The sequence below is a fragment of the Myxocyprinus asiaticus genome, chromosome 27, assembly GCF_019703515.2.
Source record: "Myxocyprinus asiaticus isolate MX2 ecotype Aquarium Trade chromosome 27, UBuf_Myxa_2, whole genome shotgun sequence".
NCBI classification, from domain to species: Eukaryota; Metazoa; Chordata; class Actinopteri; order Cypriniformes; family Catostomidae; genus Myxocyprinus; species Myxocyprinus asiaticus.
The window spans coordinates 33,614,973-33,642,475 of record NC_059370.1 but is presented as its reverse complement, the minus strand read 5'-3'; the positions used below and the strand labels follow the sequence as shown (position 1 = coordinate 33,642,475).

Sequence of the window (27,503 nt, the reverse complement as noted above, 5' to 3'; positions counted from 1 at the left end):
AATAGTACATAGAGTTTATTTTTGTTCTCTCAACAGTGGAGTTGTTAAAATATGTTGTCATTCTTGATGAAGTGCAACAGTAGAAGGCAAACAGGATTCTTTACATGCTAGATAGTCACTCACACACAACCATGATTTGACTTGGCAACAATCCCAAATAAAACCATACTTGCAATTGACCTGAAAGCGGGTGCTAGCAATACACACGATTGCCCAAGCAGTAAAACACGTTCCTTTAAGAAACAGGGAGAGAACGCTAAAACCAAATGCTAGGTTTCTCCTTTCCCCAATTCAAGTAGTTTTGTTTTTCTACAACAAATTCAAGTTCAAACTCAGAAATAAAAGGAAGAGTCCTGATAAAGAAGAATTGCACTCCTGGGTCCTGGAGTGAAGGATGGAGACAGGGATTAAGGGAAGCCATCTGTGTTAACCAGGGTGACTCGCATCAGCAGTGAATGACGTGGGAGCTGCCTCACTGACGTGGTCCTGTGTAGCGGCCTTCGCTGGGTCCTGTGCCACGTCCAGCTCCGAAACTGGGTTTTTGAGCCATGCCCCCACGGGAAGGTGGTCCTCTTGATCCACCTATCCTGTCACGCGGTCCCCCCGGGCCTCTGGGGCGGATGTCCCGCCGGTCACCTTCACGAGCGGAGCGGGTCTTCTTTTCCTCTACATTCAGCCGAACATCTCCTCGCAGTTTAATAGGCTATAATATAAAGAGCAAATTTGAAAAGGTCATTCTGGTGATCTCCCATTAGTAATAAATGCAAGAGCTGAGCAAGTTGTGTAGTGCATGACATCTGAATTTCAGACACACCCGATTGCTGAGAATCTTCTGCACTGGCTCGGAGTCGTCAAATACCACAAATCCAAAGTTAGGCAGCTTGCCACCACTGTTGATTCTCAGCTCAAGGACTGTGCCGTATTCTGCAGAAGAAAATTAAGCAGATAGGTTTACACTGGCTAATTGGATAAATTGTTTTTTAACAACTGAAATCAGATTAAAAAGGATAGTTCACCCAAAAATATCACTTACTCACCCTTATGTTGTTGAATTTTAGCGGTAAGACAGCCTTGGTCACCATTCACTTTCAATGTATGAAAAAAAAAAAAGATGCAATGGAAGAGAATGGTGACTGTGGATGTTAGTCCCTAACTTTCCACCTAACATGTTCAGTGCTCCATGAAAGTAAGTTATATGGGTCTGGAACAACATGGTGTGTAAATAACATTTTGGGTGAACTACATACACACACACACAAAAAAAAAAAAAAAAAAAAAAAAAACAAATTTATATTGCTTTTAGAGACTCACGTTCAAAGAATTCTTTGAGTTCTGTCTTATCCACGTCATGAGGTACATTTCCAACAAAGAGCTGCTGGCTGTCGGGATACCGGACTGTTCTTCTCACCTCAGACTCACCGCTCTCACCCTCCCGCACAGCTAACCAAAGATTAAGCATTAGACACATAACACTTCCATCTGCATATGATATGTTCTTTCAGGTTGCTAGTGGACCAACCCATGATTTGTGCCTTTAATTTAACTTCCAATATTGTGGTAAGGAATGCCATTTATATGCAGACGTGAAGTTCATTAAATAGTGCTGAGGCTGCCTTAAGCACTTTTGCCAGAGCCACTAAAATGTATACAAAAGTTGTTAAGTCAGCTAAACAAGTCTTATGTAACTCATTAAAGTTAAAAAGCAGCAGTATGGAAAGATATTGGCAATAATAATGGCTGAAGGCAATAGACAAAAGTTTAAATGCACTCTGGCTTGATCGCTTTTGCATTATTTCTCTATCGTCCTTAAGATGTGCGTTTAATAGTGCACCTCCTGGTCTTGTTGTTCTGTGTGCTGGAGAGGGTCCTGGTCTTTGTTCACGTGGTCTCTGGTCTCTCTGGGGTCTCTGTGCTGTGGTCTGGGTTTCCACTTTCACCTCAACACGCGGCTATGGATACAAACAACACACTGGAGTTATTCCGTGATGGCTGTACATTAAATTATCATTGCATTTATAACCCAAACAATTACATCCTTTAATGGATTCTTTACCTGCAGGTTCTTGAGAATCTCAAAAAAAATAAACAGGGTCAAATGCTGAGATTTAAGGTATTCCATAGCATGAATTAAGGGTTTATAACCAATATCAGCACTCAGTTCTATTGGCTAATACTATGGTACTTGTATTAAATGATACTTGTTATTTTGAAGCTTGACCATGACAAACACACCATTTCAGAGAAGTCTGAACCTAATCCTGCAAAGGACTCTGAATAGTACAAAATAATATGCGAAAGATCCATTTGTGTGCGTCTACCTGAGCAGATGGGACTCTGACAACATGTGGAGGGACGCCTGTGGTGGGGACCACTCCTCCTGGTGGGAGATTCTTGCTAGTGACTGAAGCCCATGAAGATGGCTGAGAACGAGAGAGATGACTTTTATGTATACACAGGTGATCTCACTTATCCAGTTTATGACAGTTTAGAATGAGAAATACAGGTCTGTTGACATGAGAGGGGAGTAAGGAATGTGGTCTTACCCGGTTGTCCTCAAGCATGGTGGGTGTAGTGTCAGTAGGAGTGGGTGAAGGGGGCGATCTTTGAGTCTTTTCCTCGACGTGAACCTCGGGTTGACTGACAGGCTCCTGTTTCAGCTCCACAGCTGCAGGTTCAGGCTCCACCTCTGCTTCTGGCTCAGGCTGGGCCTCTGGGGTTACAGACACCTCCTCCTGTGGGGCCTCAGGCTCCACACTGCAAAAGCCAACACTTCATATTAAATAACACTTCCAACATCTCTCTTTGTAGAGGGCACCATGCAGGTTAAGCACACATTTTAGATACTGAAACACCAACAAGGTTTGAGAATTGTAATAATTCATTACAATGGGTGGTTAATTTTATAGGTAAATTCCAGTAAAAAAATCTATTGAGTTTCATCTTGTACAATTCAATGTGTCTTTTGGCTCCTCCAGCAAAGTCAAAAATCACCATCTAAAAACAATGACAGTAAGTGTTCTAGGCTAAAATAATAGGCTATGACTTTATTGAAGTTTAGATCAATTAATTTTGGCACTTCTGCAAAAGTATTTCGAGAATCATTGATATTATGAATGAACCAGAATTACATCGTTCCTTTACCCCTTCAGAGACAACTTGTTCAAATCATTAGAAAACAAATAAAATAACTACTTCAAAAAGGAAATCATTCATTTGGTAAAACTGAACTGCTGAAAAATGGTTACCACGGTGACTGTTCGTAGTATCCAGCAGGCTCCTCCTGGACCACCTCTGGTGAGTGCACTCGCTCTAGCTCTTCCACATCTTCCTCAGACTCTGTGCATAGCAGTAGATGAATGAAATCATCTGCTCACCGTGAGATTAAAGACCCCTGAAATCAATCAATTTCAGTTGCTTACCCTCAGGAGGTTCCGAGTCAGAGTCCCCAAATACTTCGTCCTGGTACCGGAAAATGTCGTTGTGTACATAGAACTTATTAGCAACAGTGCCCTAAAAAGATGACATGACAATACACATGAACACATCGAACAATATTAGTCCTGTCCAACAATGGAAAACGACCTGCAGAAACAGACAAAATGGCTGTAGGCACATTAGGAAAATGCTTTGATAAACTGTAAATTCTGAGCTGCTGCCTATGAAGAGAGCATTTGGTTGTTCACGCACGCAGCTGCATTCATCACAGGACACAAGTGCACGGGCAGACATCCGTGTGACAAGTAGGAGGGCATGGCCGGGCCGTGATGGTGCACGGCTGGCGCTGAATCAGCTGATCAGCAGAAGAGCAAGATAAAGGTGAGACGGAGGAGCCAGTATGAGAGACGCACGCGGCCGCGTTGCATGTGTGTCCTTATGTTTATTTTATGTTGAGTTTGATTAAACTTGACGTTGACTGTTCAGCCACCGCCACCTCCTTGCCCGCCCTTATACTGTTACAAAAGGCATGCGAGTGTTTGAAAGTAGCCAGCTAAAATCAAACCGCACGTTGCAACCGAATTGTGTCAGAGCTCGATACTGCCGGTATTTTTTAGCATCAGCAGCTATTAAAACATTGAACCCAGCAGAGATTTTGTGGCACCTTTAGCCAGTCATTGCGGCGCCCTGCAGTTTTGGAATCAATGCGCAAGACTAACGTTTTTGGTCGTTGCGTTTCCTAGTTTGTTCAGTATCTCGTGCAGGAGAGTTGCTTTTTAAATGCCATATCAAGTTAACTTCACCCTTTAAAAACACGTCTCGAAGCTAATTTCAAAATTAAATTTGACCACCTTACAAAAGGCATGCCACGGGAACGTGAACATACATAGACGAATCATTGTCATTTAGGAATAAGATCGCATGGATTTCTGAATCTAAAGTTACCTTTTCAACAATTAATCTCGCAGCTCTAGAACAGACCCATTATTTTAAGGCATTGAACGAAAATCTATTTAAAAATAAAGTTTCCCCACAGCTTTTCACTAAATGAAAACAAGGGTGAATGAGATCTAATCCTTTTCATTAATATGCACTTTTATATATAACAATATAGTTTTTTAATAAGAGGCATTCTTTACCTTCATATATTTTTACTAAAAGATTTTTTGTGAAAGAACAAGGTGCGCAAAAGTTACTACACTAATTTAAGGAAGTTGAATATTGCATAATACTCTATTACTGTGGGAACCAGTCAAGTTTATTATAATTCTAAAATATTATTGAGGATTAGATTGGTTTTAAAGGCAATATATTTCTATTGTATTTACCTGCAGCTTTTATTTTGACACTGAAATTGCCTACCATCAACTAATACGCATTTATGAAACTTGATGGCCAAAATAAAAGGCACATTAATTAATTGCAATATTCATAATATTGCTCAATTTTATAATGTCAGCAAAATCATTTCGATTACATCATGAATACTCTATATAGTCGCCCAGCCCTAAATGAACAACGCAAATTGAAAAGCAATCTCACAAACTGGACATCACATTAGCTTACTAACAAGTTTATAAAAAAAAATAATATAAAAAATTAAAATATATGTATTTTTTTTAAATAGTTCTATATATGATGCGTCCATATTTTCCATGAACATGGGAACCATGTAAATCTGACATGCAGACACGTACTGCTACCATAGTAACCTAAAATATTAATGATGCCTAAAATACAGGTCTTAGGACACACTAAGTCAAATTGCAATTTGCATATTAAATTTTTCAATTATGCAAGTCTTTGAACAACTGCCAAAGCAGACAAAAGCTTTTAAGACATGTGGCTGCATTAATTGAAAATAGAATTCCAGATCCATAAATGTATAATCAATCACCTAAGGTGTACATATACACATACATATATATACACACACACACACACACACACACACACCTTATAAAGTGTTTAAGGATTGTTCATACCTCTGGTGCCAAAACAAATGTCTGCATGAACTTCCTCATGGGCTGCATGTTATTGGACAGCTCCCCCATGACTTGCACCACCACTCCCTCATTCAGGGTGGCATGGGCATCAACATGACTGATCTTAGTGTGACAGTCACGGAAACTCAGGGCCATTACCTTTTTGTGGATTTCCTGTACAAAATCATAAGAACAAAAAAAAAATATATATAGCATAAAACCTCTGCAACACAACATCATTAAGGCATAATTCACAGCAAGATGAGCACAGGTAATAAAACACTCACAGACTGCCCATAGACTGCTTCAGCTGGTTTGCCATTACTGTCCAGGCCACCGTGAACGTAAGACGAGTTCTTGCCATAAAACCTAAGAAAGATTCCAATAAGCATGTTAAGTTTTACTTCAATTACCACATCTTAAGCATACAATTAGCTGGTAAAGAGAAATTGATGAATCGTTTAATACATTAAGAATTTTTTGTGAGGTTTATCAATGATAAAGAAACATTATGTTCTTGGAATCGAGTGACTGTGAATTTACATTAAAAAGGGATCTTATAAAACCAACTTCCATTGGGCTACAGATACTGTAATTACTGTCGTAATCAATTTGAGTGACATGCAACAGTCACTGTAAAGTTCAAATTTTGGGCAAAATTCTAATCAAGAAAACAGCTGTGTATGGAGGCTTGTGATGATTTTAACCTGTGCAGGTAGTCGGGAGCCTGGTTCAGCAGGGTGTAGTACTGTCGGACAAACTCTCGCCCGACAAGCTGGGCACTTGGCTTCTCCATCACCATTTCTTTGGTCAATCGTTTTCAGCTAAAATTGACAAAAGGCATGACTGCTCATTAACATCAAGCTCCATAGAGGTAAACCACATCAACCAGGACCAGGGGCATAGATTCCAGGGAGGATGGAGGGAGGTAACCCCCCAATAATAAAAACAAGCAAATACAACACCCCCCAAAATACACACTGTAATCCCCCCAACGTTAAAGCCAAATCTACGCCCTTGACCAGGACAGACCTTTCGGTGAAACTGAAACAAATCCCATTGTGAAGGGATTGCCCATCAAGCTCGAGACGCAATGAGGCCGTTAGTGTCGAAGCCATTTCCATAGATTTCCACTGGGAATGAAGTCACACCCTATGTGAACAGCTGTTAAATCCACACGGATCGGCTGGTTTAGATGCTCATTGTATACGGTGTGACTTTATTCCCAAGGGAAATTAGATTTATTCAAATGGATCCATTATGGTATGTGCTCAACTAGGCCCGTTTCTCAGACGCCTCGCTCTACGTGATCAAAGTGTGATTTCTTTGTGATCACATAATGGACCAAACGACATGGCTAAAAAGAAAGTATTTTCACCGGCAGACTAAATCTAAGCAAATCGCTGGATTTTCTTAAATCGTAATTAATGAATTAGGCACGTGTTTAGCACTTTGTCCCATTAGCTTCAGACGGTTATCCGCGTCAAACAATACATTTACACACGATAAATAAATGCAGTTAATTTACCCAAGTGTGCCACTACAACCGAAACAAGACGATGATTACGGTGTAAAACACGAGGTAACACCAGACTCTCTTTGACGGAAATGTCGGTTAGCGGTGAGACAAATGTAGCTAAAGCTAATCCTCAAAGCGTCGAACAAACAAAAACCAACTCCGGCGGCCTAACGATGAAGTTTACCTCTACACACCACATAAAAAACTAATACTTGTCACCCGCGGTGTTTTAATATGACAGAACTGACAGAATAAATAGTTTACATAAATAGAAAACTTCGCATCAAGCACATGGCTATTAGCTGCGCACGAGCTAACAGAATCAATAAGCTAACCGCACGAGAACACTAAAAACATCTCGCGAATAAAGAAACGGTACTTGATTTAAATATGGGGCACTTCAAATTCAGAAAACTTACCAGAAGGGAATCTTTAATGTTTGTTTGGGATTTCGTTTGAAGTGATTTTAGTGAAGCACCTCTTGTGCCGGTAGCTGTGAGGATTTTAGCTCAAACACTGGCAGCGCGTGCGGTGTAATGCCGGTGTCTCTCGCATTAGCTGCTACTAAATCATCCGTTAGGTAGCCGCATAAACCGGCAGCCAATCATATCGTCGCAGAGGATTGTTACATCCAATCAGCATTCGTTCACTTTAGAAGCCCCCGAAATCAGCCAATGAAAGTTGACTTTGAAGATCTGTCGCAAAAACGAAACTGAACGGGAGCAAAGCTAGGTTGTTAGGCCCACATGGACATGTTCAATGTGGAGAATATCAGTTGCGTAGTAGATACATTTGTTGTGTTGCTTTATGAAACAACGGAGTTGCCAGGTCATGTCAATGTAGATTAGAAACGCTAATCCATACACAAACTAACAAACTTCGTATTTTAGGTCGTACACTACTAATAGGCTATTATATAGGCCCTGCTATAAATTTAGATAGTCTATTGTCCACTAGAGGGCGACACTCTTCCCACTCATGAACAATTGGTGGTTCAAGGGATACAGGTAATTTGTTTGCAATTAATTAAGGATTAATCTATCCGCAAACAAAGCATATCTATTAAACCGGCAGCTCTCATTAGCTGAGTACTTAACTGAACACATTTTTAAGATGATTGGCCAGGCAGAAATACAACCCACTGCCTGTTCAGACACTATTTGTATTTGATAACAGCTACATTTAACAGATTTTAGATTGGACTGCAGGAAGTGAGAGACTGAGTTTAGCTAATCTATCAAACAAAGGAGCGTCTTCTTAGTATTTGCTATTCATTTGTGATTATTACACTCTCCTGGATGTAGTCAGATTATGCTATATGTGTTCATCCACAATCTGGATAGTTGTATATTAGAGTTAGAGATTGTGTTATGTTAGGGTTTTGGTGATATGTGCCACTATTCTGTTTTTAGGGTTAAGGAGTGTAGAAGAGTGTTTCCACCCCTCCCTGTTGCAGAAGGGGGCTGAACTGAGCTTGGTGTTCTGGCTGGAGCATTGCCATTGTTTGAGATTCCTGACGCGGGTGTCTGGCTGGAAGGGTAAGCCTGGTGACTGGGTAAACACTTTCTGTAGCTCTGCTTTCCCATGACTGTCTATTCCACAGTGAGACCATTTACTAATTTTCCCACCGCTTTGTGCATTATGTGCAAAAATAACTTAAGATGTGAATCTGTTTTTGTTTTAAACTATAGTAGGTTAACTATAAACTATAATAGTTATTGAAAAGAATTAACACAGCATGTAAACTTGTATGCTTCTCACAGTAAATACACTACTTCAGTAAAGGATATGAATTCAAGTATGCAAAAAAAAAAAAAAAAAAAAAAAAATTATATCGTCAGCAAAACAACAACAAAAAAGTAATAACAAAAGCTATAATAATTGTCCTGCTTTCTTCAATATCTAAAATGTTTAAATGTTTCAGAAAATTCTCTCCAAATGAGTCTTGGTGCTAGAGCTAGCTAGATCTTTGCTTTTATACTAGAGTTCAACTTCAAATAAGTAAAATATATGCTTGTATTCTGAAAAACAAACATTGTAGATTGTCTGATTATAGTATAAATTATTAGGGAAAAAAATCTATAAATACATATGCAAGTTTTTCTTGTCAGCATGTTTGAGGTTTTTCAAAATGTTACTGTTTTGATCAAACTTCATTGAACACTAGCCACACTGGCTCTGAGGCTTAAAAATAATCCTTTAAATATAGGGTCCCAAAATATATTTTTAAATGCAATGGCAAGAAGGAAATTACATAAGCATTCACTCTACCCTCAATGAAACCACTAACAAATGTGTTCAAGATTTTTCACCCCACTATATATGGTACAGTGTCCCATTTAAACATTCATAAACATATTCTTTGTACATTTACTGTATAGTGTTCATGTAGTGAATTCATATTTACTTCTCTGCAAAAACACCACATTTGTCAGGGTTTTAGAACATATAAGTGTACACAGGTAATGCAATCAGATTTCTGGGGAATGGAGATAAAGAAAAAGGGAGAAATGCATGTAATGATTGAGTTTGGAAATTTCAGTAGCTTTTATTTATGTAAAGTGTTTCATGGTGCCCACATTGTGGCAAATTCTGCAAACGTATGTGAACATGTTAGAGGGTAAAAAAAAAAAAAAATCTCATCCTGCAAGATTTCGTCCTCTTTGTATTCAAATAATATTTCCTTGTATTATTAAAATTTTAAAAACACAACATTTCACCCTGATTTTTTTTTGACAGGTAACAAGACTCAAATAAAAACAACAACCTGTAGATCATCAGGGCTCAAATTTAAAGATGTTTTCAAATCTAATATAGAAATCAAAACAATAAATACACCACCAAAGAGTGCAACAAACCAAAAACTATGAAGTTTATAAAGCAAGCAGAAAGAACATTTATTTGGAATCTTTATTTTGTTTTTGTACATTTCCACCATCCAAATTTACATTAAATCCAAGCCCTGATTCTGAGTTTAAGAAAATTGTAGATCCATTTCCAAAACAAAAATCTTTCAACATACATAGTTCATCATAGGCTTAACTCTTCTTTAACACAGCCTGTCCAACATCTATTTGGCCAACTTCAACTAACTTCAGATAGAAAATGGGCAGTATTTAATCACTCTTGATTTTCCTGTGCACTTAAAATATTGATGTTTAGTGAATGTTTAGTGGTATATGCAGGTTGTTACAAAATGCGATTAGCACCTTTACTTTGATTTTAATTTAAGGGTTAGCACCTCGTCCCAATAGTAACTAGGAAGCATCAATGGTAGATGTGCTTTAGATGACAAGATCCTTGTCGACGTCCTCTGAAAGCAGAAAACAAAGTTAGCAAATAAAATAATTGAACAAAAGTAAAAGAGCAAGGTCAAATACTAAGAAACTCACGCTCTTTGATTCCAAAGCAGTTGGTCCATTCCTCGAGGGCGATGTACTTGTCCTGGTCGGCATCGCACTGCTCAAAGAAGTTGGTGGTGCAGTGCTCCATTGGGATGAGAGGAGCACGTAGAGGGGCCAGCTCAGTGTGGGACAGGAATCTGACAAAACATAAGAATCAATGTCTAGGCATTTTTTTTTTTATTGTTATATTATTTCAAATTGCTGTGGTTGGAAAAAGAAACTCATGTTTGAACTGATAATTAGACATGACATCAGCTTCTGTTACCAAAAAACTTGAACCTCCCTGCTCGTCATAGTGACGAGGTTTATAGTAGATTAGTTTCACTGAATGGCTGGATGTCTGAGTGGTGTCCGGAGAATAGCATAGGATTTATAGACAACTGGAAGAGTTTTTGGGGTAAACTTGACCTGTTAAAGAGAGACGGACTCCATTCCTCCAGGAAAGGTGCCGCTCTCCTCTCTAGTAATTTGGCTCATTGTCTTAATAGTGATAGTATTTGACTAACTGGGGCCTAGGTCAGGAAGCAGACAAACTGGTTAATCAGAACATCTGCTAGCTGCCTTGAGACGTCACACAGGTAAACTACAACACATAGAGACTCTATAACCTAGATATCATATAGAGACTGTGTCTGTTCCCAAACTACCAAACACAAAACTCTCACTAATTCATTTAGAAAAAAAATTAAGGTAAAACTTGAAGACTCTTTATTTTTTTTATTTTTTTTGAAGATAAACATCTCATAAAGGTAGTGCTACTAAACATTAGATCTCTTTCAACCAAAGCACAAATTGTAAATTAAATTATTACAGACTGTAGTTTAGATGCACTCTGTTTGACTGAAGCCTGGCTTAAACTGGATGAATATATTAGTTTAAATGAATCTACTCCCCCAAGTTATTGTTATAAACATGAGCCTCGTCTGAAGGGTCGAGGAGGAGGTGATGCTACAATATACAGTGACATTTTTGGTGTTACTCAGAGGACAGGATATATGTTTAAGTCTTTTGAACTAATAATGTATAATGTAACACCGTCAGATTCCCTTGCTACAGTATATAGATCACCCGGGCCTTATTCTGATTTCCTTGGTGAATTCTATCAGATCTAGTAGTTACTGTGGATGGAGCTTTAATTGTTGGTGACTTCAAAATTCACATAGATAATGAAAATGACACATTGGGACTGGCATTTATCGATATTCTCAACTCTCTTGGAGTCAGACAGAATGTGACAGGACCAACTCATCGCCATAATCATAGGCTAGATTTAATTCTGTCATATGGAGTTGATGTTGATACTATAGAAATTCCGCAACAGAGCGATGACATCTCAGATCATTACCTTGCGTCTTGTATGCTGCGATCAGCTAATGTTACTCAATCTACACCATGCTATCATTCAGGTAGAACTATTCTTTCGACCACTAAATATAGCTTTACTAATAATATTCCAGATTTATCTAGTATACTCAGTAAGCCAAAAAGTCTAGAAGAACTTGATGTAATAACAGAAAATATAAATACAGTCTTCTCTGGCACTCTTGATAGTGTGCCCCCCCCCTTTGATTACAGAAAATTGAAGAAAAAAGCCCCACACCATGGTACAATGATTACACATGCACTCGAGCGCAGCTCGGAAAATACAACACAAGTGGAAGAATACAAAATTAGAGGTATTTTGAAGTGCATGGAAGGATAGTGTTTGTAGCTACAGAGAGGCACTTAAAGCTGCCATGTCAGCATATTTTAGCAAACTCATATAAAATAACCACAACAATCCTAGGTGTTTTAGTACTGTGGCTAAATTGGTTAGGAATAAAGCCTCGACTGAACCAGATATTCCGTCGCAGCACAACATGACTTAAGGAATTTTTCATTACTGATAAAACTGAAATCAGCAGAAATAAAATTTGAATTATGCAATCGTCTGTCACAGTACCTCCAGAAAATAGTTTCTCATAATTTCTCACAAGCAACTTCAATCCTTCACTGTCATAGGTCATGAAGAGCTAACAAAACTTATTGAAACATCAAAAGCCACAATATATGTTAGATCCAATATCAACTAAGCTCTTAAGAGGTATTCCTGTAATCTCAGAACCTCATCTTAATATTATTAACTCCTCGCTATCCTTAGGACATGTAACAAGAAACTTTAAAATGGCAGTTACCACACCACTTATTAAGAAGCCACAGCTTGAACCTGGAGAATTGGCTAATTATAGACCGATTTCAAATCTCCCATTTATGTTGAAAATACTAGAAAAGGTAGTGTCCTCCCAACTATGTTCCTTTCTGCAGAGAAATAGTAAATATGAATAACTTAAGTCAGGATTTAGGCCACATCACAGTACAGAGACTCCACTTATCAGACTTACAAATGACTTGCTCTTATCATCTGATCGCGGCTGCATTTCTCTTCTAGTGCTTTTAGTTCTTAGTGCTGCCTTCGACACCATAGATCATGACATTCTCTTGAATAGGCTTGAGAATTATGTTGGCATTTGTGGACTTGCATGGTTTAGGTCCTATTTAGCAGACCACTACAACTTTGTCTATGTAAATGAGGAATTGTCAAATCAAACAAAAGTTAAGTATGGAGTGCCACGGGGATCAGTTTTAGGGCCTCTGCTTTTCTCCTTATATATGCTTCCCCTGGGAGATATTATCAGGAATCATGAAATAAGTTTCCACTGTTATGCCGATGATACCCAACTTTATATTTCTTCAAAACCTAATGAAATTTCACAATTCTCCAAATTAGCAGAGTGTATCAATTAAATCAAAGATTGGATGGCCAGGGGGCCTGGGTAGCTCAGTGGTAAAATATGCTGTCTACCACCCCTGGAGTTCACTAGTTTGAATCCAGGGTGTGCTGAGTGACTCCAGCCAGGTCTCCTAAGCAACCAAATTGGCCCAGTTGCTAGGGAGGGTAGAGTCACATGGGGTAACCTCCTCGTGGTCGCTATAATGTGGTTTGTTCTCGGTGGGGCGCATGGTGAATTGAGCGTGGTTGCCGCGGTGGATGGCATGAAGCCTCCACACGCGCTATGTCTCCGTGGCAACACGCTCAACAAGCCACGTGATAAGATGCGCGGATTGACTGTCTCAGACGCGGAGGCAACTGGGATTCGTCCTCCGCCACCCGGACTGAGGCGAATCACTATGCGACCACGAGGACTTGGAGCACATTGGGAATTGGGCATTCCAAATTGGGAGAAAAAGGGGAAAAATCCCCCCCCCCCCCAAAAAAAAAGATTGGATGGCCAGAAATTTCCTTCTACTCAATTCCGACAAAACAGAGGTACTAATTATTGGACCAAAAACCTCTAAAAAGAAGCAGCTAAAATATAATTTGACTCTCGATGGATGTACGGTTACATTGTCTTCTACAGTGAAGAACTTTGGTGTTATAGATGATACCAATCTGTCCTTTGAAAATCAAATTTCCAATGTTTGTAGAACAGCATTCTTCCACATCAGAAGTATTGCTAAGTTACAACACATGCTCTCTGTTGCTGATGCCGAAAAACTAATACATGTGTTCATGACCTCAAGACTAGATTAGTGTAATGCATTACTGGGAGGATGTCAAGCAAATTCAATAATTTTCAGTTGGTTCAAAATGCAGCAGCCAGAGTGCTGACTACAACCAAGAAATATCATATTAGCCCCATTGTATTGTTACATTGGCTACCTGTTAAATTTCGTTCTCATTTTTTTACATTTTGTTAACTATGTGCAAAGCTTTAAATGGTCTAGCTCTGCAGTACTTGAGCGACCTTCTACCACACTATATTTCATCACTTTCATTTCAATTGCAAAATTCTGGCCTGTTAATAGTTCTTAGAATATTACAGTCTACAAAAGGAGGTAGATCCTTTTCCTATTTGGCTCCTAAACTATAGAGTAGTCTCCCTAGCACTGTTCGGGATGCAGACACACTCACTCCGTTTAAGTCTAGACTAAAGACTCATCTGTTTAGCCATACACCTAAATTATCCATCAACCCACAATTAGGCTGCTTTAGTTATGTCTGACGGAACAAGAAACATACATCATGATCTATAAATCTGCAAAAATTGCATCTACGCTAATATTATTCTATTTGTTTCCCTGTCACAACCTCGGGATCCATTTCCTGAGGTTACCAGAGCCGGCCAGATCCAGCTCTGTTTCTGCTTGGTGTCGGACTCCACTGCTATGTGTCTCTGAGCGACGACAACTAAATGCAGCCGGTGTCAGCCAGACATCACTTCAGTCTATTATGATGTACTTCAGAGGATGAACTGATGCCAACTCCAACCATAAGACATGGGATACTTCATATGCCACTGCCTGAACCTTGGATTTAGGATAGACCTCACCGAAATGACCTGCCGGTTGTACAGCGATGCACCTCACTGATCTCTGCCTCCATTATCTTGGTCTAATGATGAACTACACTCTTAAAATGGAATACATGGACTATAAATTAATTGCCAACAAAAGCCTTCAGCAGCCAACTAACAAAGGACAATGCATCTATGTGAACTTCTGCAGTTAATCCAGGATGAACTTCAAAGACATTAGTCATTAATCTTACAGTCCATACAAAATCTTTGTTTAAACACTGGCCCTTAACACTTAATTAGTTTACTAATTTTAAACCATGACTTGCACTGCACATAAAAAAGGTTATTTTTCTCCATTAACCATAATTTCATGGAGTTTTGTGTTCCTTGCCACAGTCGCCTTCATCTTGCTCACTGGGGTTCTAAATACAATTATTATTATTTGTAAATTGTGTATTAAATTATTAATCATATTTAATCAAACTATACAATGATGACTCTAAGACTTTAACAGAAAAGGAAACCGTAATATCTATAATGCATGATTTTCTGTAAAGCTGCTTTGAAACGATGTGTGCTATACAAAATAAAAATGACGACTCTTAAATATTTATTTATAAATATTCAATATCCTCTGTCATGTGTGTAATTATTCTAGATGTTAACATACTTCTATCCCAACTTAATATGCAGAGACAACAACATTAAGTAAGCCTCTTACTATTAAAACATTGTTTAAAGGGTTAGTTCACCCAAAAAGGAAATTTTCACCTTCATGCCATTCTAGGTGTATATGACTTTCTTTCTTCAGCAGAATTAATTTGAAGAAATAGCTATTATCTTTCTTGAAAATGCAGTTGATAATGATCAGACCTTTTAAGCTCCAAAAATCAAAGACAGTCACCATAAATGTCATCCACACGTCTCCAGTGTTTAAATTAATGTCTTCTAAAGCAATATAATCGCTTTTGGTGTGGAAAAGATAAATATTTAAGTACTTTTTAACTATAAAGCATTGCTTATGGTCAGCAGCAGTATGCGTGTGATGTAATCAGATTGGCATGAGAACTGTGGCACGTGCGACACAACTGTTTGCAACTGAGGAGAAACGCTGTACAGAAGCTTAGTTGGTTTTGGTTCAGATTTGTATTTGTATCTGCTTGTTTACTCACAATGGTGTGTTTGTGTGCTTCTCATGGAAGTCTCAACAGAGAGAAAAACGTGAGATTATGTCTGCAACATGGCAACGCGAATATGTCACACGAGAGACTGCGTGAACTCGGTGCTCTCGTGAAGCTTACCGGAAGTGATGGTTTATAGTTAAAAAGTACTTGCATTTTGATCTTTTTGGCACCAAAAGCGACCATGTCACTTTAGAAGACATTAATTTAACTGCTGGATTCGTATGGATGATGTTTATGCTGACTTGTATTTTAAGGACCTACTGAGCTATTTTTCTTCAAATGTGTTCCGCAGAAGAAAGTCATATACCCCTGGGATGTCATGAGGGTGAGTAAATGATGACAGAATTTTTTATTTTTTATTTTCAACTATCCCTTTAAGCATCTCAACCAGCCAGACATAAAAAAAAATTCCAACAAACTAATGTACTAATTTTCTGATACTTGTGTGTTGATTGTGTTTTTTTTTTTTTGTTTGTTTGTTTTACTGTGTCTGTGAAATGTTAATTATTGTTTTGTTTTGTAGTATGTTAGGACCCCCTTGAAAACGAGATGGTTCATCTCAAGGGGTTTATCCTAATAAATAAATTTGTCTCAATTCCATGAAGCATTACAAATGACAAATTAGAAATAAGAGAATCTAATTAGAAACTATAGAAAAATATAAAACTATTGATATAAAGTTGTTGCTCATAAGTATAGATACAATACATTTTAGGTTTATTTCAAAATATTCAGATAGATACAAATATAAAAGTAGTTTCAGCATGTCAGAAGACTCAATTGTGTGATTAATAGTGCATCATGGGAGTGCACGGTTGCTGCTGGGCTCGTTTGGCACACTCAGTTGGCCCTGATTCTCTGATTGGTGGATCTTTCTCTGCTTTAAAATTTAAGTTAAAATAATGCAGACTGATGGCTTCACCAGAAGCATATACCGTCGATTAACTACCTTGGAGATCACTATAGGTCTGTCTTTAAAGGTTTATAATTTTATACGTATCTGGTTTGTTCTTGGAACCAGACTGTAGCGTTCTACTCTGTTTGATGACACTAGCAGCGCAGAATTTACACACTTCACCTTCAGTATGAGAGCAAAACAAGCTGGAATAGCTTAGAAAATTCGAAACTAGAGTAATTGAACGTACCCATCAACAGGGTGCTGGTCAAGCTGACCAAACTGCCAGTGAACAGGGAAGATGTACATGTTGTAGTTCTTCTCAAAGTCTAGGGCCAGAAGGTCCAGAGAATGTTCACCAGCCTGCAGCCTCTTCTCGTTCTCATAGATCTTCTTCACCTAGATTCAGATGATGACGTTAGCTGGTGTTTTAGTGGTTTGCCATCTGGATTCAACTAACTTAAACTGTCTTGACCTCAAGAATTTGTTCAATTATATTTGCACGATTTTGCGACCAGTCCAAATTCCTTTCATGAAAGGAGGCTTTTACTTAACTTATCTTACTGTGCATTATGTGGTACATGTAGAGGACAATAGAAAGTTAAAAAGTTAAACAATATAACACATTTTTCAGACTATGAAAAGCCAAAGGTTGGACTGACTCTGAGTTTCTGCTTCTCAGTGAGCAGGTTATTCTCTTCATCACGCTCGTACAAGGTCACCAACACGTTCTTCAACCAGTCCCTCATGCGAAAGGGAAACTCGTTCAACTCATTGTCCATGCAGGGTATGATGTCTGGGGGGAAATTCAAACATTAAAAAACAATATATTTTAAATAAATAATAAACAAAAACAGCACTCTAGCATGTCTCTTGGTGCATACTGTACTCTCAATTTAACATTATAAAATTCTGTAGAATATACTTTGGAGTTTTAAAAAGGGACAAATTACAGCCCTATAGCTAATATTAGTTACGATCTAATTAGTTTATGCAAGAAACATATTTTTTTTAGTTCATCCCTAACTAAGGCACCCTGCCCAGCCATAAGACAATGCCACAGTAGGAGCTCCATCTGAGCCCTTCAGTCCCAACTCATCCCATCAGGAATACAAGAGCTTTGGAGGAGGCAGATTTAGAGGGGATTCAATGTGCTTTTTGGAACAGCCCTGGCAAGTTCTATCCTGTCATGTTCTCTTCAAGTGCAGGGAGGCAACAGTGACACCTCAAAGCTACAAGCCATCAATCACACCAAAGCACTAACTGTTATGACTGAGATGGGTGGGTCTAAATGTTAGATGTATTCTGAGGCAAACATTCTAGACAGTCTGTTTGAACTTATTTGCCATATTTGCCTCCAGTGTCATGCACTTACATTTGCAGGGTCCGATGTAGTCCATGTGCAGCTTGTGGCCCTTCTTGGTGCCCTCCAGGGCGCATTTAGTGGCAAAGAAGTGGCAGGAGGATTCATATGTCTTGTTGTTGGTGCCACAGACCTGTGAAATAAATGTCATAAATATGAGAAACCATAAATTTTTATTGTTGTCAACTTGACGCACTATTGTTTACTGAATGAATTCAATTTCAATCACAGTAAACTCCTAAAATGTTGTGCCTATACTTCCAGGCATTGCTGTTACTTTAAATGTGATGAACTGAGACAGATGTAAAATGAAGGAAATTACTTAAAACACATAACACACACATGCTCGAACTCTCCAACTGGGGCGGGGCAGGTCAAGGGGTCCTGGCACACACACATTGGCTGGTTGCTGTCGTCGACCTCGCACACTTTGCCCTTCTTGCAGTGATGGTTGAGGCAGGGGTCTGAAAGGAAAAAACAGGAAAGGCACAAATACACTTTATACATTGTCTGCAAGACCCCTTTTATTTATTTCTGATTTTTTTTAGTTACCTCTACTGGACAGGAGATGTTTTAAAGCCCAGGTGTTGCGATAGAGGTGTGGTCTATGCGCACAGTCTAGTCTAGACCTTCTGCAATGTGCTTTGATTTTCAGTTGAAATTAATTGTTGATGATTTTATATTGTTTATTTTTGTGTTAATCACAAATCTAAATTTGCAATTAAGTTTAAGGCCATGTACACAATATGTTTTCGGTTGAAAATGCAATGATTTTGCTATTTTTGCACCTCTCATCCACGCTGGAACAGCGTTTTCCTCCACCGAAAATTTAGACTTTTGAAAAATTATGATGTTAGAAAATGGAAAACTGAGATTTCAACCAAAAATGTATTAGTGTCGACATAGCGTAAATCTGCCTTTTTATTCCCAAGAAGAAATGACTAGATTTTTGACAATTTTTAGACTAGTCACTACAATTATCTTTTTCTTTTTCAGTAGTAACGTAAGGCCATGTACACAGACTCCACACTAATAAAATTTTCGTTTAAAAATGCATTGAGTTTGCTACGTTTACCCTCTCATTCACACTGGAATGGCATTTTTCTCCACCCAAAACTTAGACTTTCAAAAATTCTCTCAAGTACTCAATCCTTTGGATAACAATTATGTTTTAGTATATGGAAAACTACGTTTTCAACCTAAATATATATTAGTGTGGACGTGGCTAAAATCCCCATTGTAGTACGACTGAAAGGAACATTTTTAGAATAGTCACTACATTTTTTAATTTCTCTTCATTTAAAAAACAACAACAATAATAATAATAATAATAATAATAATAATAATAAAAGAAATGTAAAAAAATAAATAATTTAAATGCATTTTTCTTTCTTTCCCCTTCCTAGATATTTGATGGTTGGCAAACACATTATGTGGCTGGATGACTGGCACTTAGTCCGTTATAACCGTAGCCTGACGGAACACATAATTATTTGACTTACATGCAGTCTGTTATTACCTATGCCCTCATGTACTTCTATATAATCGACACGCTCAATCACATTCACAACTGTACTCGTACACAGAAGGAAGACATGATTCAATCAGCAGATAAATCTCTTAAGGTAAATAAATCTGTCTACTGCACAAATCCCTGGTGTGTAAAATAACCTCAAAACGATGGAAAATTGTTTGGGGTGTAGAAAACACTAAATGATGCACAGGTTGATGACAGGAGCCTGTGGTTATTTTGGGAATTGTTATTTGACTCACTCTCAGCAATAATATCCTCCACAACTTCAATGGCCTCATCAAATTCTCCGGTCTCCACCTGGACTGGGTTGGATCCCACTTCCAGCTCCTGAATTATAAGACAGCAATTGTGGGTATGGTCTGTATAACCAAGCCCAGTTTTTTAAACACTGCTTTCCTCTTTAAAAAGAGGCTAAACTTCAAATGATCATGAATGACCCTTATTACTGCCCAGCCACACCAATAGTTTTGCTTCTGTGACCAAATTTGACTGGCATCTGTAAGCACAAGTGGCAAAACATTGAATCGTAATTGCTCCCTTTCAGATACATTTACATACTTTAGTGGATTTCAGTCCCCTGGGGAATTTAACAGGAAACTGAACATGTGTGTGTATGAAAACACATCTGGTCCCTTTATGGGGATTGAGTTGTCTATTTTTGGTCAATGGCTGGTTTAACAAGACTTATTTAAAATGCAGCGAAGTCTGATTTAAGAGAATAGAGAAAGCTTTAGCTTTTTTTAATCTAAATTAAATATAATGTACCTCTTCAACAACTGGCTCCTCCTCAGCCTGCAAAAATATGAAATTAAATGAAGGTTTAGTCATACCACAACACTGTGAGTTTTAAATTGTTTAACATTTTTATTGGTTTACATGACAACCTTGATTTATTTGTTTGCCTTTTTTAATGTATTATTTTATATAAATAATTAGTCACCATGTTAAGTTATTCAATATAATATAATATAATATAATATAATATAACTGGTAGAGCATGGCACTACTGCAAAGCCATGGGTTCACTTCCTAGGGAATGCACATGCAGTCACTTTGGATAAAAGCATCTCCTAAATGCACAAATGTTTACATAGAGTGACTTACTGGAGCAGCCAGAGTCTTGCCAGTGAGGCAGATAAGGAAGAAGATCCAAACCCTCATTTTGAGTTTCAGCCTAAGGAAAAATAGGCAAAACATACATCATCTTCTATATCTATTGTCACAACACAATAAAGAATATAGTATGTATGTACAAAATCATCCAATGTATTTACAGAGCCAAGAGCAAACATAATCATAATCATGTTAGAATGCATGTTATGAATACGTTACTGGAGTATGAGGATTGCAGTGTGTCAGTCACACACACACACATTCATCCCAATTAGGTTTATATTTATTCCTTTTACATAAGTCTGCCAATGTTTTGTGATCAATATCACACCAAGTCAACAATGAGATCTTTCATAGGCTAAGTGAGCATTGTAACAACTCACTTTTGTTTCAGACCTGCTCTGTATGCTTAACATCGTCTAACTAAACTACAGAAGTCAGTCTCTCCAGACAGATGCTGACTGAGATAAGAGCTCTGCTTGTCTTTGTTCTGCTAGCTCAATGGCCTTCCTCTTGCTCATATAGCCCCTGGAAGAGGGTCTGATGTGATATGTTCTCCTTGAGAATCTACACTCTTTGCAGGGTGATAGGGGCTGTTTGTCAGAACTCTGATTTTTTTTTTCTCTCCATCTCTCTCTCTCTTTCTTTGTCTGTGTCTCCTTTTAATATAGATATTTCTTTTGTTTATGGCTGTTAAGTTCAAAGTAGCCATGGGTATACCATCCTTAGGGTGATTGTATCAACTGCTGCACTTTGGAGGCACTGAAGGACATCAAAGGTCAAAGTCAGACGCTATTGTCTTTTAATGAAAACACAGACATAGTATTGGAGCTAGTGCTCTACAGCTCCAAAACAAAACATATCCTGCCATTTCTGAGCATGAAAGGCCTGCCTTTTTATCTTTTCAGTATTTGGTCGAGATACTAATGTTGCATATGTGAAATTTTAATGGCTCATGACATGTCAATGGACTTTTTTATCAACATCCAAATTTTAGGTTACATTTATGTGGATGTTTAAGGTAAAGTGTATATCTTAGGTCCTGTAATTATTTGCCATTTCGATAAAGTTTTTCACCATTTGTAAACACCTTGTTGCCTTTCAGGCTCATTTTAAATGGTCCTGTGGTTTTACAAAGGGATTTTTAAAAGTTCAAATATTCCATATTGTCAATGAATATGAGGTCATAAAACAATTACAAAAAAATTAGCCAGACACTGTGTAAAACAGTTTTAGATATAGCATGTTACTTATCATCATAGGACATCTCTACTTCCCAAATGTCAACTAGCCAAATATTGTTATATGATTGGCAATTTGGTATTTTTGGTAATTGTTTATTGAGGGAACATCCATCACCCCGACTCACATGTTCTTAAAGGGATAGTTCACCCAAAAATGAAAATTCTCTCATCATTTACTCACTCTCATGCCATCTAAAATGTGTATGACTTTCTTTCCTCTGCTGAAAACAAACAAAAATATTTAGTAGACTATTTCAGCTCTGCAAGTCCATCTAATGCACGTGAATGGTGGCCAGAACTCTGAAGGTCCAAATATCACATAAAGCCATCATAAAAGTACTGCATATGACTCCAGTGGTTTAATCAATGTCTTCTTAACTGATCCAATGGGTTTTGGGTGAGAACAGACCAAAATGTAACTCCTTTTTTCACTATAAACCTTGGCATCAGTCTCCTTGGTAATCATGATTTTAAGCTCAATAACACTTCCAATAGCTCCATCTAGCGCTCTGTGCATTCGTCAAGCACTTGGAGGCGTAATTGAGCTTAAAATGATCGTACCTAGAAACTGCAATGGCAAGATATACAGTGAAAAAGGAGTAATATTTTGGTTTGTTCTCACCCAAAACCGATTGGATCACTTCAGAAGACATTGATTAAATGGATTTTAACCATATGACTAATTTAATTAAATGGATGAAGTCGTATGGATTACTGATGTCTTAATGTGATATTTGGACCTTCAGAGTTCTGGCCACCTTTCACTTGCATTGTAAGGACCATCAGAGCTGAGATATTCTTCTAAAAATCTTCATTTGTGTTCTGCAGAAGAAAAAAAGTCATACAAATTTAGGATGGCATGAGGGTGGGTAAATGATTAGAGACTTTTTATTTTTGGGTTAACAATTCCTTTAAGATTCATCAAATTCATACATCTTGTGAGTGTGATGAATATATATCATGATTCATAAGTCATGACATACATCTAGTTCATTTGATGGTTGACTTTTTAAGTGATTAAAAGTCAATTCCCAACCCTCAAGCTGTGATGGGCATATTTGTGCATGAGTGGAGAGAGGTGGGATTACTGCATATTATCTGTGCATTTATAATTGGCAGAGTTGTAAAGCTCATATGGGAATAAAATGGGCTTCTTGAAACTACTGAACCGATAATAATTTGCCCAGCAACTACAAAGAATCTCCTTGGTTTGTTGCCTAAGGTTGAGGAATTCCTAGTCCACGAGATTGGTTAAATTCTTTGCATAAATGAGTTAGAAGTATATTCTAGCTCAGACTGACAGTTTAAAACAGCATTTAGTTGATTGCATTGTCAAATGTTAAGATGTCAGTTTTTGAAGTATCCAAGAGTCACTTGTTCTCAGAATTTAGCAAAAACGCTGCATATTAATGTTAAAAATATGGCCAGCTCAGTCCAACTGTCTTCTGAAGTTTCATGGAAATCCATGGATCATCCGTTAAATATGACTTGAAGTGTGCTTCTTGAGTAACCCTGTTGTCAATTCAGTAAACAACTCTTTATTTGGTATGATTAGTAGTATTCATGCTAGAGTACATGAAAACAGTGTAAGCCAGGTTGTCAACCCTTCAATGGCCCTGCTTTTATTGGCAAAGGAAGAGGAGGTTCATGCTCATGAGCTGAGGTCAGATGCCCCACTTCTCTAATAGACTTAGACATGGAAAAGTACAGAGACTCTGTCATATTCTTCAAATGCTGATGTCTCTAAATGTGTCAGTCAAGAAATCTTTTAGGTTATCCATAAAAAAAATTAAAAAAAGATTTCGATGTGAGAACAGGCTGACGGTGTGAGCAGTGTGAGTCATTGGAAGAAGGAAATGACCCAACATCATCTCCTGTTTTTATTTGGATATGTTACTCTGTTCCTTTCAAGAGCCGTTTTGGCACATTTACGTTTATATGTCCATTACTTTGGTGGAGTCACTTTAGAGCAAAACAACTTATTTTATTTGGAAGGTTGCGCTCAAAATCAAACATGCACGAACCGAGGGAAAGTCAGCGGTATAAAGGATGCCTTTTTTTGCCCTGTATTTAATTTAGAGTTAAGTTAGGTCAGCAGGTTGCGGGGTGTACACTGGGAGGAAAACAGTGGCTCAGTGCTGTGCTGTTTTTCAAAGATTCATTTTCCAGAAGCTCTGCAGACTGGCAGAATTCTCTCTGCTCTCCTGAGTGATATAACAGGTGGTTTAATGTGAAGAAAAACAAATGAGTTGGAATAAAGTATCCACATTTGCGATGCTAAATCGTCTTGCTGCCAGACATCTCTTACAAACAAACTCTATACAACATATGAAGTAAGATTTCGTGAACAATCCCCTGCTTTGAGGGATGAAATATCGTCCAAAGTAGTTTAAGCTTGTTAAATACAAACAGATTATCATCGTCAGTGCCCAGCTCTGGGATAGAGAATTTGGCATCGTGGGCACACTTGATTTATGGAGCAGGAAGCCTCTTGGCACAAGAGGTAAACCCCTGCATAAGCCACCTGTCCATTACTTCACAATTACTGCCTTGCATCTGTGCAATGTTTAGTATTAAGAAGAAAAAACAGACCCCTTCTCATTAAAGCTCCCCTGAAACAAACAGTGAACCTGCCAGCAGTGCAGTCACATAAAAACAACAATTTAACTCAATAAAAAGTAGAGTTTCAAACAAATTACTATAGGCATAAGGCTATTAGGCCAAAACCTGCTTCAACAGCATCAGAGACGACACGTTTGTTTTACTGGTGAGATTTTGTTTCACAGGAAATGTAAATTTGTCTCTTTGTAACCTTATCTTATTTTCTGTGGTAACAGGAAATAGCTACTAATAGCTAAACCTTGTGCAAAAAAAAAAAAAAAAAAAAACGTGGGGGGAAGAGGTAGCCACAGCAAGAAATGTTATCCTCTGCTGGAAAGCTTGCTATCTACACAGATGAGGTATGCCAAGCACAGGGACCTCAGAGGTAGACAAAAGGCAGTCAATAGAAAGTAACTGAGCAGAAAAAATCCATGTAACCTGAGTTTACAATCACCTGATCTTTTTAAGTTATTCTCCATCCCCCACAGCTGTTTGTAAGTTAGACTTCTCTGTTATTACAGCCCAACTGTATCTTTTTCTGAGTGTAAAGAACAGAGCAACTATCCGTGGGAAAATAAATTAATTTTACCCCAAGTGTACAACCTTGAAAAGACCTTATCTGTGGCTAAGAAAATATGACTTACTAATGTATGCCGACTAAAAGTGTTCACTTCGAACAGTTTTGGATATAAATTTGACTTTTATGCCCTCTAATCCATATGCATTGTAAACATAAGCCTCAACAGCAGAATCATAAATCAAATATTTGATTTGTAGGTTGTTTTTCCTTTGGGATACAAACCCCTCGCCCACATAACACTCGCACAGAGACCAATCTCCATCTGCTACAGATGAAAAAACAGATTTAACCTTTTCTGTTTCACCCAAAGGCACAAAAATGCTTGTAAGTTTCAACAAACCTTATTTCCTTTTTTTCACAAAAAAAACATTTTGGTGCCCAGCGGGGAAACATACTGTATCTGTGCCATTCTTATATCCATTTCTTTAAAAAAAAACTGCATCTAGTCTCATGCATCTGGCATTAAAATTAGCCATTAAAACATGTTTAGCAAATAAAAATAAAATTCACTAATTAAATACTTGTTCTAACTTTGAAATGCCCTTTTGAAAACCTTTCGGTTGTCTTTATAATAACACCAACCCCTTTGAAAGCTGTGGACTGTCAGTTTGTTTCACACTACTCTTGTTTGTCTACAGAAGCTACATCTGCTTCATTTCGACATGGTCTCAAACAGCTGGTGAAAAATTGCCACGGAAACATGCATTACTTTTGATGGGAGTAATTGGAAGGGGAGGGATCTGACACTTTCGCTGTCACCCCTCCCCCTTCATCCCAGACATTCTGTCCACCCCTCCTGCTGCATATGTGGCACACAATACCTCAACATTGTTCTGCTCTGAACGTCACAGTACACTTTTAAGTCTCCAACTTTGAGTAAACAGCACAGCAAGCACATTTGCCTTGTACATAATCTAAGTTTACCTTCATTAATATTTCTTAATAAATAATTAAGCGACACACAAAGTTTACATGAACAATAGACACCTGCTCTAGTGAAAATACAGTATGTGCTTTCTGTTAAACTGTGCTTTCAAATATGCATAATAAAATGCTTCCAGGCAAAGTAATTTAAAATCGGAAGTATTTTAAAAGTAGTTTAATATGCTAACAAGAAAAGAAAATCAAGCTAATATTCATGACAGTTGTTTTGACAATAGTTTTTAAAGTATTAGTAAATCAACACTTGATTGTGAGATTCTTATAATTGTCATTTCTATTTATAGAGAGTAGTGTGAAGAGGAGGAAAAGTAATGCTCTTACCTTCTGTCCCGTCAAACAGAGAAGCCAGAGGAGAAGTCAGCTGGTGAAAGGGTCTGAAACTATCTAACAGCAATACAAGTTCACACTGAAGACATTTGCTGTGGGCAGGCCCAGTCAACCCCCTTCGCTCAGTTAGGGTGGGATGTCCCACCGTTAACTCTGTGTATCCACTCATGTGGACCTTTATACTTAAGTGTATACTCTCCACCACAGACTTTCATCTAAGTTCATGTTTAAATTTTACTGTACATTCTGTTTTTATCTAAGGGCATTCACTTAATCATTTTATAGTGTGTAAAAGATTCTTTTTTAAAAAAAAATAAAAAAATAAAAATAAAAAAAAGAACAAGACAGAATCCTTTTAGTAGACTGTTAGTTGAACTCTATTTTAAGCAAACATGGATAGAGCAGCATAATAGACTAATTAATAATTGTGATATTTGTGTCTGATCCAGGCAATCACAAGACTCGTCCTTACACCAAAGCATAATAATCTATATGTCAGATGTAGGTCAGGTGTATTGAAGTAGAGAAAGGCCAAGACAGATCATGTGCAACAGGATATAAACCACTAAAACCAATTAGGAATTAATGGTACCAAAAATAATTTAAATGTAACACATTTTCTGTTTTATCGTTAAAAAAAATGCACCAATATTACATGTTTTTGTGATGGCAAAATTATGATGCACCTTTTGAACAATGTTTGATGTCAGCTTATATTCTCAATTGTTATCAACGCCTCTTAACCAGAAAATAGTGACCCAAATGAATTTGTGTTTTGTTTCTTCTCCAGACAATAAATAAAAAATAAAAAAATAAATTACAAATTAAAAATACACATAATATCCAATTGCAAAAAGGTTTGGTCTTTCACTTTTCTGGTGCTCTGTCAAGATATTTTGACAGTAGCAGTGATGTCTGGATCTCTGACTGTTGCACATAAAATAAAATGCCATTGTTATGTGATTCACTCTAAACTAAACTAATTTGTGATCCAAAGGAGCATTTATAATCTGGTAATGGAGCTCACAATGTGGCATGTA

At 37.8% G+C, this 27,503-nt stretch overlaps 2 protein-coding genes and 1 long non-coding RNA gene across 3 annotated transcripts; 1 reads left to right on the top strand and 2 right to left on the bottom strand.

The window, feature by feature from the left end:
- Positions 1-7,506, bottom strand: g3bp1 (GTPase activating protein (SH3 domain) binding protein 1). The gene is made up of 12 exons (XM_051658297.1): positions 7,359-7,506; positions 6,128-6,244; positions 5,708-5,789; positions 5,421-5,594; positions 3,420-3,510; positions 3,246-3,336; positions 2,544-2,754; positions 2,319-2,420; positions 1,832-1,949; positions 1,312-1,440; positions 815-924; positions 1-703 (listed from the first exon to the last, which is right to left on the bottom strand). Exons 2-12 carry the CDS (start codon positions 6,220-6,222, stop codon positions 473-475), a joined length of 1,434 nt encoding a protein of 477 aa, XP_051514257.1. The 5' UTR covers positions 6,223-6,244; positions 7,359-7,506; the 3' UTR covers positions 1-472.
- Positions 7,507-7,652: 146 nt separating this feature from the next.
- LOC127418015 (uncharacterized) lies at positions 7,653-10,190 on the top strand. Its single transcript, XR_007893353.1, has 2 exons — positions 7,653-7,946; positions 8,352-10,190. It is a non-coding gene; the product is annotated as an uncharacterized LOC127418015 (long non-coding RNA).
- On the bottom strand, positions 9,463-26,548 carry sparc (secreted protein, acidic, cysteine-rich (osteonectin)). The gene is made up of 10 exons (XM_051658317.1): positions 26,458-26,548; positions 20,761-20,830; positions 20,422-20,448; positions 19,896-19,983; positions 18,465-18,586; positions 18,135-18,255; positions 17,422-17,555; positions 17,010-17,158; positions 10,332-10,480; positions 9,463-10,252 (listed from the first exon to the last, which is right to left on the bottom strand). The coding sequence occupies exons 2-10, from the start codon at positions 20,815-20,817 to the stop codon at positions 10,224-10,226; spliced, it is 876 nt and encodes a 291-aa protein (XP_051514277.1). The 5' UTR covers positions 20,818-20,830; positions 26,458-26,548; the 3' UTR covers positions 9,463-10,223.
- Positions 26,549-27,503: the final 955 nt, after the last annotated feature.